The sequence below is a fragment of the Vulpes vulpes genome, chromosome 9 (assembly GCF_048418805.1).
Source record: "Vulpes vulpes isolate BD-2025 chromosome 9, VulVul3, whole genome shotgun sequence".
NCBI lineage: Eukaryota > Metazoa > Chordata > Mammalia > Carnivora > Canidae > Vulpes > Vulpes vulpes.
The window spans coordinates 92641214-92656477 of record NC_132788.1 but is presented as its reverse complement, the minus strand read 5'-3'; the positions used below and the strand labels follow the sequence as shown (position 1 = coordinate 92656477).

The window sequence follows — 15264 nt, the reverse complement described above, 5'->3', positions numbered from 1 at the left end:
CTGCTCCCCATGGTCTCAGGGCAGCAATAGGAAGGCAAGCAGCAAATAATACTGATGCATTTATAGCAGCCCAAGGTGGCAGTGAGACCCAACCAAGAAGGTCTAAGAATCTTGGCACCCAATGCTATGTTCACCCAATGCATGTTTTCCAAGAATCAATACTGGATCTTGGTCAGGAAGGGGATGGACCACACAGTCCCTTCTGAGAATGCAGAATTACTTTGTTTTCAGGCTTCAGTTCTGCACTCTGAGCAAGTTCTGCCTCTTTCCTGCAGTACTGAGGATGGGCCTCCATAAGGCATTGGAGATGCAAGCACTTCTGGCAGAGTAAGAGGTGGAGAGATCCATGGCCACCAAATCCCCATTTCTACATGTTTATTCTGTCCATTTCCCTGTTTAAATACAGAAGGTGTTTTAAACTCAGACAAATTTAACACTCTTGTAAACATTTAGTTCTCACCTACTACATGCAGGTTGCAAGATAACACAAAAAGTCTCTATAGGACAAAGCTTAGGTCTCAACAGAGAAAATAAAAATATATATATACTTAAAAGAGCAAATACTATTTTTTGTATAAGGACAATAATGCTCCTGCAGTATCCCCAGGAGCTGGAACACCTAGGAAATGTTTCATAAAGAAGACCTGAGCTGAACTCTGGAGAAAAGAGAAGAAGAAAAACTGGTATCCCAAAGAGGAGTAAAAGCCATTGAACTTGGCTGGCAAGAAACCTGTGTATGGTTGAAATATCTATGGAATGGAATGTCTAGCAAATCATCTGGTAATGGGGATTAGGAGAAGCCCTGGAGAGGTGGGCTGGGGCCAGCTGGGCAAGAGCACCTCAAATGCCACGTTAGGACATCAGATCTCATCCCATAAGTTGCAGCAGTTTCTGACTTCAGTGTAGGATCTCCAGTCTCTTGAAGTGTGTGTGTGTCAGTCATAATACTTAAAAGTCCTGACATTTACAGGTGAATTACATAAATACATGAAGAGTCTGTGTTCTCACAAGACCACAGCAAGAGGCTGCCAGCCTCCTCTGGTTTCAGCATCTTCTCCAAAAGAATCTCCTGATCAAGGAGCTGGTTTCTTTCAAAATTAAACATTAAGATGACAAGATCCTGACACAAGTGTAAAAAGTATTGTTGCTTGACTTCTCAGTCGAATCCATTCATGTTTTTTGTATGACCACATACAAGGAGCCTGCGCAGTGAAGCCAAGAGACCAGAGAGAAAGAGCAACGTGTTGTGGAGCACTCAGAACTCCTCCTAGGCCTGCACACCTTGCTGGTGGTCTCTAACCCTCCCGCCCTTGCAGAAAGGGGGCCTGACGGTTTGTTTTCATTGGGCAAGATACATTTAGTCTGTTAAAAGTTAATTTGACAGTTTCATACCATCCACAACGACAAAAATAAGTTTTTTTTTTTTTTCTGATTCTAAGAGAGTCCTATATTTCCTTTGTCTCCCGATTACACTGGCAGAATATCTATTTCTTTAGGAGATAAAACCAAGTCATCACCATAATATTCACTTTCTTCTGGAGCAAAGAGAAGATGACCTTACTACAAGTCCAAAAAATGGTCACAAATCAAAGAAGTTATGTTCCAAAATAAAAGTCGGGCATCATGGACATTTAAGCAGGCTCTTCAGGAAGAAGCAAACAGTGAGCTCCGAGGAGCACAGGAGGCGGGCGCTGGGCAGAGCCTTACCCCTGCTAGAATCACCGGGCCACGACACTGGCCTGCCTGGGTTCGTGGGGGCTTTAGCCTGTTTCGTCTAGTCTTAGTTTTCAACTAAGTGAAAAACACTCGCAGGAACCACATCTAAGAAACAGGTGTTATTTCTCATTCGGGAGCAACGGACGACTCCCGAGAGCATCAGGATGGCAATGGACACGTTTCAGTGGTGCGGGCCAAAGGAGATAATTTCCCGCTACCCCGCCGGCCGGCCTTTGGGCGCGGGGCTCTCAGACCTCTACCCCGCGGCCGTCCACCTCGGCGCTGGCATCTGGGAGGCTCCACGGGCGGCGGGTCCAGGACGCTCGAGTGATGTGTGAACGATGCTTGGCAGATGCCCCGGCCCCGCGCGCGCCCGCTCCAACCCCGCGCCCGCCGCCGCCCGCCCCGCCGGCGTCAGGCCGGTCTTTCGGCCCGGCTCCTGTCACTCACCGGCCCAGCCCGGGCAGCGGGCGCCCACGGCTCCCCACGGGAGCTGGGCCCCCCGGGCCTCCAGGTTTCGGCCCGCCCCCGGCAGGCAGCGCAGGTGGATGAGCCCCGCAGCAGCGGCCCCACACCGGCCGCTCGGTCCAGCTCCCGGCGCTGCCCACTGGGTACGGATCAACAACAAGATGGCGGCCAGCCGAGGGGGCGGGGGCCGGGCGTCATAGTAACCAAGACGGCGAAGAACCCGCCCCGGCTGAGAATATCTCCAATCAACAGCCTCTTCATCCGACGCTTAAGGGAGTGCTTCTCGCTGACAGGTCAGCCGGCCTGTCAGTCAGAGCCTGCCTCTCACGGCCTTCGCCGAACGCCTCAGGACGTGACTGTGACGGCAAGGAGTGGCGCATGCGCGCGGTTCCCGGAGTTGCTGGCGGCAGAGCTTTTGCTGGCGACTCTGGGGGTATACCGCCCTTGGCCTTTTCGCGTGTGTAGCCTTTTTGCGGAGCCGACAGGGTCTTCTCACACATGCGCACATACTTAGGGAATGCGTGTTGTGTGCTGCATGCTTTTTTTGTTGTCACCCACTGGAAGGGGGAATTGTTGTCCAGGTTCACTAGTGAGGAAACTGAGGCGCAGAGGGGATGGCCTGGCCAAGGTCAAGCCACCTCTGGAAATGGAGGCACCAGATTTCGTACCTCCTCCTACTGGCCTCAGAGTTTAATAGTTTCTTCCCAGCGGCTCGCCCCACACACACCTCGCTTTTCCCCTCATTAGTGGCAAGGCGCCACCACGTGTGCTGCCCCAAGCAGTCCCTGGCCCATTGCCCACGTTTGTCCTTCTGCCTTGAGTTCAGATCAAGCACAAGCCCTGGCACACAAACTCTTCTTTTCCTGCCCTAGAGCATCTTGTCCTGAATACCTGTGATACAGTTTTTGCCCTGGACTGTCATGATCTATCTCAGAGGCTGAGTCCTAGGAAAATGGTTATCCCTGGTCCCCCAAACAGATAACCTAACCTTGGGGTCGGCTTTAGGGTTAGGAACTCAAATGCAATCACATAGCCTGGACCCACATCAAGTCCCAGAACTAGTTATGTGACTTGAACCTTGGTCTCCCCATCTATAAAATGAGGATAACAAATGAGCCCTTAGGGGCCGCCTGGGTGGCTCAGTGGTTGAGTGTCTGCCTTCAGCTCAGGTTGTGATCCCAGAGTTCCAGGATGGACTCCCACACCCGGCTCCCTGCAAGGAGCCTGCTTCTCCCTCTGCCCATGTCTCTGCCTCTGTGTGTGTGTCTATTATGCTTAAATAAAATCTTAAAAAAAAAAAAAAAAAGAGCCCTTAGAGTGGAGTAAGTACTCAGGAAAGTCAGCCTATAACCACTTCCAGTAACTGCCTGCTATCAGGTTGCTGTCACTGGGGCCAGCTACAACACTCTCACTTTTAGGGGAGCACCATGAAGCATGTTTTTCACACAGAAGACACTCAGCTTCTTCCCTAACCTGGGACACCATAACTGGCTCAGGAAGGAAGATCCTTGATTTCCCTGAGAGGTTCAGGTCCACACACTTGGCAGATGGGAGAAGGCTGAAAGAACTTAGGGATATGTCAGTAAAGGTAGCCTCTACCCAGAGAGCAGGTCCTCTTGGAGAGCTGGCAGTAACATGAGACCTGATTCCAGGCTGAGCAAGGGGAGTGACCTAGCACCACATCCAACAGAACCTGCACTCCTGCAGGTTATTGTAGGCCACCTGGCTCTCTGCAACTGCTCAACTCAACTCAGCAATGGGAGGGCTGAGGGCCAAGAAACCAGAAGAAACATCAGAAATCAATGGGAATAGCCTGTCAGAAGGGGGCTACCATCAATCCCTCCATGGCCATCCTTGCCACAGGGTTCTCAAGTCTGCACCAACTCTCACCTCAATGCAAAAGCTCCAGATCTTTCCCAAGAAAACCTCTACACACAGTCTGCAGTTGGCCCTGGAGGTTGGTGAGGGCCCTCAAACAGCAACAATGTTCTCTGTTCAGTGGGAAGAGGAAGCTCCCCATCCGCTAGAGCAGGTAGTCTCTGAAGGGACAGGCTGACTGGTAGCCTCCTATGTCACTAACAAGGATAACAGACTCTTACCTTTGCATTACTCATGATCAGTCAGAGAGTCATACAATGCCTTCTCAAAAAAAAAAAAATAATCTGGGCAGCCCAGGTGGCTCAGCAGTTTAGCGCCGCGTTCGGCCCAGGGCCTGATCCTGGAGACCTGGGATCGAGACCCACGTCGGGCTCCCTGCATGGAGCCTGCTTCTCCCTCTGCCTCTCTCTCTGTCTCAATAAATAAATAAAATCTTTAAAAAAAAAACGAAAAATAATAATCTTCTACTCTCTAGAGTGTTCCCAGAAGGCAAGGCACTCTAAGTAAGAACAAGGAAGCACAGATCTCAGAGCTTTTCCCACGGTGGGTTTCAAGGCTGGGACTCTTCCATTTGTAATTTTGTTTATTATTGATTCAGCTTGAAGACTCAGCCCATGATCATGGGAAGAAGAAATTCCACACACAGTGAAGCAGCTTCTCGGTCGGCCTCAGAGCCAGCGCCGGGCTCCCGTGAGCGTGTTGAACAGGTAATCTCTGCCTGTACCTGAACTCAGATGAACAAGAGGGAGAGAGGGCACTGCTGACCTCAGCAGAATAGCCTCTTTCCCTTAAAATTAAGGGAAGACATTCCAGAACCATGGTGAGACTCTCCTTCTTGATCCAACCTGTCCCCTCCCTCCTTTCTCAGCAATCCTGTGAGGTTTAGCTCAAATGCACAGGAAGCATTCTCGATTCTCCCAAACTGGACACCAGCCCCCCTAAGCCCAGTGCCAGAGTACTATGCCATAAATCACTAATGACAGTGTAATATCTGAGGGCCTCTCCCTTCACCACCCTTTTCTCCATGGGCAGAAACCAGACCAGGTCTGAGTCACCTTCTGGTCCTATAAGTGTTTAAGAAACATTAGCTGAAAAGTGAATGGGGGTGAGAACAGACCCCATTCAGGGAAAAAGTAGAGAGTGAATGCTTGGTGTAGAAGGAAATACTGAGATGGACTAAGGAGAGAAAGTGGACCCAGGTGGAGAGTGGTTTGGGACGAGGGGGGCTCACGGGGGTCCTGTGCTCTGCCATCAAAGTGCTCCTGATGGGAAGAATGAGAAGGGGCAATGAGTTGAGCCCTGCCCCTGGGGAGCAGCTGGAGATCTGCTCCCAAAGGGGTCAGAAGCCCACCTGCCTCCACCATCCTGATGGTGCTGGCATGGGCTCTACCACAGGGGTACCCATCTACAAGGAAGGAGGCAGGCTTGGCTGGGGAGTATTCTAGAGCAGCCTCAGTGCCCACTATACTGGATGGTAGGTTGGCATACCAGGCTCATGACACTGCTGGGTGCTTGGGGCATCTCCATCCTTGGTGCTTCCATGAACCCCTCAATGGACTCCTCAGTTCCCTGGATACTAGGGCAAAGTAAGAGCAGGAATACAGAATAAGGGTCTTGGCTCCAGCCCAAGTTTAAGAGATGGACTCTCAGACATAGAGGTAGGCAAAAGAGACTGACCTGTTTAGTAGCAGCTCGTGGGCTGGTTTGTTTGGTGTCTGTAGCATCTGGGCCAACCTAAAATGCCAGGAGGAGGGACCAGTCAGTGAGGGCAGCAGACTTGCTGGCTCCAGGAACCAACATCATTCATCTGTCCCTTTATACTGGGGATAGCCGATGTCTGTATGCAATACCCACATTGTTACCCTCACCTTCCCCTAGATTCAGTCCTGTGCCCATAGAAAATTCATTCTTAGGGGCAGATTAGGTTTGAAGTGGAGGGTCAGGGTCAGAAATAGGGCTAAATCCCAATGGATGACAAACTCCCAGTTTCAAACACTGGCCTCATCCACACCCACCCCATTCCAAGACCAGGCTCTGCCAATAATGGAGACAACTTCTTCCCAGTGCCTCTCTGCCTCTAACATGATGACCTCTGGAGGGAGAGCAGCCCCCATTGATATCAGTTGTCTGCACATCAATTTGGGCATTATCATCAAATCTTGGTGAAACCATGTATCACAGATGAGGTCCATTAGCAGGCTGGGGTAAGGCAGAGAGCAGAGGGATAGGAACCCTACCCCTGGAAGAGCCTGCTGAAGAGCCAGCCCAGAGCCAAGAGAAAGAGGGCACTGGTAACTGTCAGCACCACCACAAACCAGGGTTCTGGCTGCCAGAAAACCTCCGTGTCTGTCACAAGCAGGGGTGTCATCATCGAAGGCACCTGAAATGGAGGCCACAGCCTTGCTAAAAATGTCCTGATCATCCAGCCTTCAAATCTCTCCAAGGGTTGAGCCACCCCACACCCCTGAGTTGCTCTTCTGTATTGCCAGGTTCTTTGCATTCAATGGCTCCCTCTGGAATGCCATCCCCCATCATTCCACCTGGAAAACTGGGTCTCCTTGTCCTTCAAGGCCCTCTCTCCCCACCTCTCAAGGTCCCAAGGACCAACCCCCCCCTCACTGTGACTCTGTGGATGCGGGTGGCTGCTGTGCTGGCATTCCAGGGTACGACATGCACAATGATGGTGGCTGTGGTGCTGAGATGGGGGATAGAGGGACCTGAATCGGCCACACGGATCAATAGCTCATAAGAATGGGGCTGCTCTGGCCAGGGGGGCCCCAACGTGATATCGTTGTACACCAGGATGGCTCCTTGCAGGCTGAATCGGCTCTGACTAGTCCCTGAAAATAGAGTGGCAGAAGAAGGGAACCATTGCTGGCCTTGGCCTGCTCCTTCCCCAACAGCCTGGTGGCCTCCATGGCCCTCACCTCCCACGATGCTGTAGGAAAAAGTCAGACGCTGTGGCTCCTGAGGAACCCAACATGACACCTTGGTCACCTCCACACTACGGCCCAAGGGAGTGTAGATGGTGAGTTCCTGAAATGGGGGCTGACACTCGGGGGAATGGTCGTTCACATCCTGCAGGAAGGTAGCCAGATCACCCCAGATTCCCCAGGCCAGCCCCTCAGTCTCTCCCTACCTCAACCAGAGCCTAGGTGTCAGGAAACCGGTTCCAAAGGTTTCCACAATGAGACACCACCCCCTTCCAGCCAACCAATGGAGGAAACTTCAGCAAAGTGTAGAAAAGCAGAATGCCAGGGGAAGATATGAACACTTTCCAATTTCTTCCAAGGTCTTGAGGCTCGATTACCTCAACCTCGATGGTAATGGTGCAGGAACCAGAGCGGCGCTGGGTAGGGTCCTGGTCTTGGCTATGGTCAGTCACCAGGACAGTGAGCCTGTATGATTTCTGCAGCTCATAGTCCAAAGATCCCAGGAGGTGAATCTCCCCTAGAAGAGATGGCCACAGCCTCAGTCTGCAGAGTCAATTCTGGTTCCATCCCTCCATCCCAGCCGCAGGGTGGGAGTACCGCTGAGACGGTCCACAGAAAAGGTGCTGGGCCCACCAGAGATGAAGTACTCAACGCTGTTGTGCGGGTAATCCTTGTCCATGCCCACCACAGAGCCCAGCAGGGTGTAGGGCCCTGCATCTTCCCGGATCCGGAATGTATGTGGAACACAGGCTGGAGAAAACTCGTTGACAGGAGTCACCATCACCAATACTGGCACCTCAGCTGGAGGCCATTTGGCAATCAAGGAGCTAGCCTGGGGTGCCCAGCCCTTCCCTGGGGTGTGAGGAGGGAGACATGGCCCTGCCCTGGGGATCTAAGGAGGGAGAAGGTCTGGAAGAAGGAAGAGCAATAGCCATTCCTTACTTGTACTCCCATGAGGTTTGGGGGGGGGGGGTGTCAAGGAGAGGAGAGATAATGCCCCACCCTGGGGTTCTGATGAGGTGGAGACAACTCTGCCCTATTGATCTCCATAACTCTATCTTGAGGATATGGAGAGGGGTACAGAACAGCCCTGTCCTGAATGTCCAGGCCTGGGTGTGGTCACTCACTCAGGGGCTGATCACCATTGAGCACCAGGATAGAGGCTGCATGCTGAAAGCAGGCCCCAGGAGCATCACAGTCCAGTGTAGCATTCACCTGGCCAGAGGGAGCACAGAGTGATGCCAAGCCAAGGCCTGGAAAAGCCTGGAGCCACACTGGGCTGCATCAGATCAGGTCATCCACACATCGTCAACCCTGAGCCTCTGTTTTCGGGACTACAAAGCAGATTGACTTCACTACCATCTTCTTCACCACCATGGCCTCAGCTCCCACAGACCCTTGCCCCCCGACCCTCCACCTTCCTGTCCCGAACACCCTGCACATGAGTCTGGAGGTAGGGACTGGGCACCTCCAAGGCCCTGTCTCGAAGACAGAGGCTAGCCAAGCCAGGAGGACTGTAGAACCGCAGCTTGTAGTCGAGGGTAGAGCCAGAAGAGTCTGGATCAGTACAAGTGAAGGTGTTCAGCACAGTGCCAACCAGCGTGGTCTCGCGTATTTCAGTCCTGAAAACAGAGTGTGGGCAGCAGGACAAGAATTGAACAGGACCACGAGCCATGGCCATCACCCCAATAGCTTAGGTAAAGTTCCTGTATACTCACACCAGCATCGCTGGGAGGCAGCGCGGAGGCCAGCGGTTAACCGAACGCACGTTCACCGTGAGATCGAGCTCTACGCTGGCCCGCGGCCTGAGCCGCTCATAGGCCTTCACCCGCAGCCTAGTGACTGCCGCGCCCGCGCCCCGGGCCAGCGCAGACTCCAGGGGCGCCGCGGTGCGGACCAAGCCGTCGACTGGGCGGGATAGGGGTGGGAATGCTGAGTTTAGCCCCGCCCCCAGCTCTGTCGGGTCCCCATCCTCGCACGGGATCCATCGCAGCGGGAGGGCGCTGAGCCTGGCCACCCTCGCCACCATCTCCGAGGACCCCTCTAACTCTAGCCCAGCCCCCAAACATCCACCGCGCCCCAGTCTGCCTTGGCTCCAGCCTCGTTTCTCAGGAGGGCGAGGAGGTAGCACGGGTCTCTCTGGACCAGCCACAGAGGCATTCCGCACGCACCCCCCGCCCCAATGCCCCTCACCACGTCCGATGGAGAAGAGAGGGCAGGGCACTGGGGAGAGGATTTCGTAGCGCACGTCGAAGCCCCGGGCCCGAACCTGAACCACCTCACTGCCCGGGGCCAGGTCCTCCCGGATAGTGATATTTGGGGCCTGCTGCCTGGACCAAAAGGGGGGCACTAGCTCATGTCCGCTCACGCCATGCCCTGGCCCTGTCCACAGGCCCCTCCCCCGGGGCTCCTCATACAGGAGCTGGCTGGGGACACCCAGCAGCCCCACATCTTAACCTCACTCCTCATTCCCTGGGGCTAAGCCTTGCCCACTGTACCCAGGGTAGGGGAGCCTTACAGGAAGGAGATCTGACTGGAGGGAGCAGGCAAAACTTTCACCTTCAGTGTCCCATGGCAGCTTCGATTTTGTCCAAAGGTCACCAAAATCTGAAGCTGGAAGACCTGCAGTGCACACAAAACAGGAAAGGAACTATGAGTCTACCTATATGTCTGTGTCTAGTCTTCCCTCCAAATAGGCACTCCCTGCCACAGGCCCTCCACAAGGAGCCCCAACACTCACTCTGCCCTATGACTTGTCACTCTGCTGACAGGTACTCCTTTGAGTCCTATTCTTTGGGGCTATAAATTCTTCTTTAAGGATGCTAACAGTGCAAAGGAGTGTGATATCTGAGTCATTTACAATGTGACATCATCTTAGAGCCAATCATTAAGACCTGGAAGTTTTAAAGAAGGAATTTCTTTAACCTCCTCCAGACTGTACTGGCCACTTCACCCAGAACTTTCTCTTCTTGTGTGACTGCTCTGCACACTCTTAGTTCTATTAAAGGAACTGGGAGCTCCCAAAACCAGGGATCCCTTTTCTTTCTGGAACTCCAGAAGCCAGGACAGAACCAGGCCAACATTGGAGCACAGCCAGCACGTGACAACGGGTACAGATATGGGCTATGTCTGAGCAGGGCAGCAAAATCTAGAAGGCCAAGAACAAATAAACCTCTAGGAGGTGGTGGCTCTGTACATTGTATGCCCCATCCATGGGTATCCCCAGGTCCCAAGTCAAGCTCACCTTTTGACCCTGGCCTTTGAGGCCCTGGGATGGCGCCAGCAGCCAACCTTGCCCATTGATAGAGAAAGGTCCAGGGAAGTATGGAGGGTCCTGGGCACTGATGATGCTTATCTGACAGGATAGAGGTGCTAAAGACTGCCGCCCCAGCCCACAGTGCCCCCAAGCATCCCTGTCAAAATCTCCCAACAACCCAGCAGGTACCTGCCCACACCCAGCTCTCTCATACCCCACCAGGAGGTGGCTCCCCAACCTCCACCCTGACCTCTGGTCCTGATCTTCAATCTTTTCTGCTTTTAAATCAATAATTTTTTTAAAATTCATTTATTTATTCATGAGAGACACAGACTAAGAGAGAGAGAGAGGCAGAGGCACAGGCAGAGAGAGAAGCAGGTTCCATGCAGGGAGCCCGATATGGGACTGGATCCTGGGTCTCTAGGATCATGCCCTTGGCCGAGGGCGGTGCTTAACTGCTGAGCCACCCAGGCTGCCCAACCATTTTGTTTTTTAAACTACATTTCTTTTTCGGATTACAAAAGTGATACAGAATTTCCATGAAGAATTCAGGACACACAGGAGAATCTGAAAGAACACAACCCCTGGGATATCTTTGGTCGCCCGATTGACCCCATTGGGAGGTTATTGGGGGTGGGCAGCCTTCAGTGGCTCTCTCCAAAAGCATGCATCATGCAGAGGCTTAGCTGGCACTAAAGGGTCCCTCTGCAGTCTGTGTTTGGCCAGAGAGGAGATGGGCCAAGGAGGAGCCAGGTTCGGTTTCCCATATGCCTCCCCCACCCTGTCCCCCACTGCCCATGTGTTGGGCTCACCTGGGCACGCTGAAGTTCCACGCCTGGGAGCAGCAGAGTGTACAGCTGGGTCCCGGGTGTGACCGTTTCCCGAACCTGAATGATTTCCCCAGCTAGCCAGAGGGAAGGTCAGGGAGGCTCTGTTCAGACCATGCCTGCCCACCCCCTGCCTGCTGCCCCTGGCCTCACCTGGGCTGGCAAATCGGCCAGCACATGAGCTATAGCCAGGGTCCCGCTGCACATCCACAAAGAGCAGTCCCTCCATCACGTAGTTGCCACATGTGAACCGCAGCTGCAGTTCATAGTGGTTTACTGCTAGGGCATCCAGCCGGGCTGAGCTGCTTAAGGTCACCTGGGACAGATGGGCAGTGCCATGTGGGACTCTAGGCTCTCCATCCCCCTATACTACCTCTAGCTTTGTGAATTTAGGGTCTGCCCTTGTTCCCCCATGGTTCCCATCTGTGCCCATGCCCCTACCATGCCCATATAGATCCCGTGCCACCTGGTCAGGCTGGGTGGGTTGAAGAAGGTGGTGGGTGGTTTCACATGGATCAGCTCCAGGATGGGCATGTGAAGAGTACAGTTGAAGGGAAAGGATTTAAGGATGGTCCCAGGTCCCTGGCTCTCAGAGACATTTATGAACCAGGGCAGGCAGTGGACTTCTGTGAAGAAGAGAATTCAGGACAGCCCGGGTGGCTCAGCAGTTTAGCACCACCTTCAGCCCAGGGCGTGATCCTGGAGACCTGGGATCGAGTTCCCCATCAGGCTCCCTGCATGGAGCCTGCTTCTCCCTCTGCCTGGGTCTCTGCCTCTCTCTCTCTCTCTCTCATGAATAAATAAAGAAAATATTTTTTTAAAAAAAGAAGAGACAATTCAGGCTTGAGGACCTCTCCCCCAGGCTCATGGAACCACAGATATGAGCCTTCTGCCTCAGCCTGCCTCAGGTCATCACATCTTGAGACCAAGCAGCCAAATCTCATCCTTGTCCCCCACATTCAACCACAGCTCAGCTCACTTAACAGAATGGGAGCCAGGACTTGGTTGAGGAAGCAGCCACGATAAGGAATGAGGATCAGGGGTTGCCTGGATGGCTCAGTGGTTTAGAGCCTGCCTTCAGCCCAGGGCATGATCCTGGAGTCCTGGGATCAAGTCCTACATCGGGGTTCCTGCATGGAGCCTCCTTCTCCCTCTGCCTGTGTGTCTGCCTCTCTCTCTCTCTCTCTCTCTCTCTCTCTCTCTCTCTGTCTCTGTGTGTGTCTCTCATGAATAAATAAATAAATAAATAATCTTAAAAAAAAAAAAAAGGGAATGAGGATCAGGGAGTTAGATCTTTGCCCTTCCCTGGCTCTCCCACAGCCCTTGCCCTGCACAGTAACCTATCTGAGACGAGTCACAATTCCACTCCACTGCAGAGTGTGTTGGGGCATGAGCATTGGGTTTCCCCCACCCACCAGCTCCTCACCAGAGGCAACCAGAGCAAGTAGAAGCACTGGGGGCCCGAGCAGTGCCATCATGGCCTGAAGATACCAACAGCAGAAGAGACTCCGGCAAACCAGACGTGTTTGTCAGGCCTACCCCGTTGCCAGGTCAGTTGCTTAAACACAGCCGGGCAGGCTGGACTCTTGGGCCTCCCAGATCCAAGCCCCACCCATCCCTGATGACCTGAGCTCTAGACTCCAGACAGGCATTAAGAAGCTTAGACAACCCCAAGTTTCACTGCTTCCAGTGAATTCTTCCGTTCGTTACTACAACCCAAAGGAAATGTTAGGGGGAAAGGATCAAACTTCAGGTAGGGAAACGGAGGCTTAGGGAAGTAAGCCTTGGTCATGCAGTCTTGGAGACAGCATAAGCACAGCACCTGGGAAAACTGGGCTAAGGATTTGCTACCCTACAGAGTCCAAACTCCAGATGCCCACCCCCTCTCAGCATTAGAACATTATCTGCCTTCAAGTCTGAGCCCAGCCATCAACAAAATCTCTTAAAAGTTGCCTGCATTCAAAAAGCAAAAAGCGTCCTTGGTGGTATAAATCAAAATAGTGGTTGGCTTTGGATATATCAACTGGAGGGGGTGCAAAGTATCCTCCTATGGAGTAGCTGGGGATGGTCTATACCTTGATCTGGGTGACAGGTGTACAAGGGTCTTCAGATTTTAACATTTATTGAGCTGTACCTTTGAGAGTTGTCCATTTGTTACATTTATATGTCAGTTTTCAAAAAATGTCTACACTTACTTTTTCTAGTTCTTCCTCTCTCACTCTCTTCTGCCAACTGTCATCAAGTTTGTCTCTCTGTGAAACTGCCCTTGTCAGAGTCCTCGGAGATGTGCATACTGCCAAATCCAGTTCTTTCTTCAATCTTACCTTCCTGGCAGTGTTTGACACTTGCTCCCTTGGCTCCTAAAGCGGCCTCACTGTTTCCTTCCACCTCCCTGGCAGTTTCTGCTTAGCTCCTTTGCTGGTTCTGCTTCCCTACCATGACCAAGAGGACTGTTCCAGGGTTCAGTCCTGACTGCTGCCTCTGTCTACATTCACCTCCCAAGCCCGTGGCCTTAAATACCATCCACTCACTTTGCCTTCCAGACTAAGGCTTCGGTGTGATCTCTCTCCCATATTCCAGGATCATACACCCAGTGGCTGACCCTGCATCTCATGTTAGATGTCTAATAGGCACCTAAGGGCCACATGTCCACAGATAATGGTTTGGTTTTCCTTCCCAAACTCGTCCTTCTTCAGTCTTTCCTGGATCAGTTTGCGGCAATTTCATCCAACCAATTGTTCTGGCCAATCTAGAAATCTAGAAGTCGTGCTGGATGCTCTTTTTTCCTTACCCATATTCATGCATCAGCAAGACTTGATTTTAGCTCCAAAACATACTTCAAAGTCACCCCCTTCTGTGGCCCAGCTCCACTCTTGATGGATGAGGGCAGGAGCCTTCACTCTAACTACAGAGTGGTTCTCCTAAAGCAGCTAGGATTATCCAAACAAGAGCCAGCCCAGGTCATTGCCTGCTCAAAGCCTCAGTGCTCCCCATCACACCAAAAACAAAACCCTTTATTTCCTTCTAAGGCTGCTAGAAGCCTGGTTTTACTGACCTCCTCATTTCCCCACCTATTACCATCTAGATACCTGGGCCTTCTTTATGTTATTATGCCCTGTGCAACTCTTCTCTTCTCAGGGCCTTTAATTGGCTGATGCTTCTGCCTAGAATCAATCTTTATTTTTTCTTTCTTTCTTTCTTCTTTCTTTCTTTCTTTCTTTCTTTCTTTCTTTCTTTCTTTCTTTCTTTCTTCCTGAGACAGCACAAATGGGTGGGGGCAGAGGGAGAGAGAATTTTAAGTAGACTCCACATTCATCATGGAGTCCAATTTGGGCTCTGTATCACCACCCTGAGATCATAACCTGAACTGAAATCAAGTCAGAAACCTAACTTACTGAGCCACACAGGCGCCCCTAGAATATCCTTCTTGATTTCCCATGATGGTTCATTCAGATCCCATGCAGAATGCCGCTTCCTCTGCGAGTCCCCTCTCCCAGACTAGCCCGGCCACCCTCATTCCCGCAACTTTTCTGTCTATTGACTTGTCTAGTCTTTCTCAAGTTAGACTGTATCCTGGAACCTAGCCTCGGATCCTGGAGCGGCCTCCAGGAACTGGCTGACTATTCTGGACAGACTGCCGCCCTAAACCCCTGCGTTCTAGGTTGGCTTGTGTTGCGGGCAGAGGGAAATCAGTTGAGTTGCCCAGGTAATCGTGGCTAACCGCGGCTCCCCACTAGGGGGCGGCCCCGCCTAGCTCTGCCCAGACGCGCGGTGGGAGAGGGCGCGGGCTGCGCCTGGGCTGAAGCCTTTCTCCCGAGCCGCCGCTGCCGCGGCGCGGTCCGGTGCTCCCTGAATCCTCAGAGGGGGCAGATCCTCCCATCGCTTCCAGGGTGGTAGACGCCCGCTCCAGGAATGGATTCAGTGGGTCGGGCCCAGAGCAGCCACGGGACTGTTGGTTCCACGCTTGGGGGCGCTCTGCCCGCACGTGGGCGTGGCTGGCGGGGGTGGGGGGATCCGCGCCTTCACCGGGCCCCTGCGGGAGGGACCGCGGTTCTATACCGGAAAAGCGGGAAAGCCGAGGCTACCGCGGGGAATCGACTTGTCTCGGGTCGGGTCCTGCAGCGGAGCTGGAGTCGGCTCAACCGCGCAGGGTGCAGGGGAGCGCCAGTCCCGCCCTTTCCCCCCT

The 15264-nt window shown here is 52.8% G+C and overlaps 2 protein-coding genes across 12 annotated transcripts in view; both read right to left on the bottom strand.

Moving 5' to 3' along the window:
- Positions 1-2382, bottom strand: part of IP6K1 (inositol hexakisphosphate kinase 1) — a 65269-nt gene extending 62887 nt beyond the window's left edge. Inside the window, exon 1 of one of the 3 annotated variants that reach the window (XM_025987958.2) lies at positions 2167-2382. The gene's annotated coding sequence lies outside the window, so the exon portion shown is untranslated. Of the gene's footprint in view, positions 1-839; positions 1247-2166 lie in introns of those variants that run through there. The other 2 variants (XM_072720988.1, XM_072720987.1) reach the window with 2 other exon arrangements.
- A 2245-nt stretch (positions 2383-4627) lies between these two features.
- On the bottom strand, positions 4628-12645 carry CDHR4 (cadherin related family member 4). Of its 9 annotated transcripts, none has more exons than XM_072720970.1 (19): positions 12505-12631; positions 11520-11704; positions 11232-11394; positions 11064-11155; positions 10240-10350; positions 9514-9617; positions 9189-9325; positions 8714-8903; positions 8464-8617; positions 8123-8210; positions 7593-7745; positions 7373-7512; positions 6990-7029; positions 6682-6902; positions 6300-6442; positions 5740-5796; positions 5551-5638; positions 5294-5324; positions 4628-4786 (listed from the first exon to the last, which is right to left on the bottom strand). In XM_072720970.1, exons 1-19 carry the CDS (start codon positions 12554-12556, stop codon positions 4731-4733), a joined length of 2205 nt encoding a protein of 734 aa, XP_072577071.1. In that variant the 5' UTR covers positions 12557-12631; the 3' UTR covers positions 4628-4730. The 9 variants fall into 9 exon arrangements, with proteins under 9 accessions (XP_072577071.1, XP_072577068.1, XP_072577070.1 ...); XM_072720967.1 differs by having other exon boundaries at positions 6990-7140; positions 7593-7796; positions 12505-12630; XM_072720969.1 differs by having other exon boundaries at positions 6378-6442; positions 6990-7140; positions 7593-7796; positions 12505-12603.
- Between the last annotated feature and the right edge of the window lie 2619 nt (positions 12646-15264).

What these genes read in the sequence shown, in the direction of transcription:
- CDHR4 (XM_072720962.1), bottom strand. Translation starts at nt 12,556, where the DNA reads ATGATGGCACTGCTCGGGCCCCCAGTGCTTCTACTTGCTCTGGTTGCC. An exon ending in TCAAAGGCCAGGGTCAAAAG is followed by an intron (nt 9,618 to 10,239) that starts GTGAGCTTGACT and finishes TGTGCACTGCAG; the next exon opens with GTCTTCCAGCTTCAGATTTT. An exon ending in CCCGCATCCACAGAGTCACA is followed by an intron (nt 6,443 to 6,681) that starts GTGAGGGGGGGG and finishes CCTCCATTTCAG; the next exon opens with GTGCCTTCGATGATGACACC.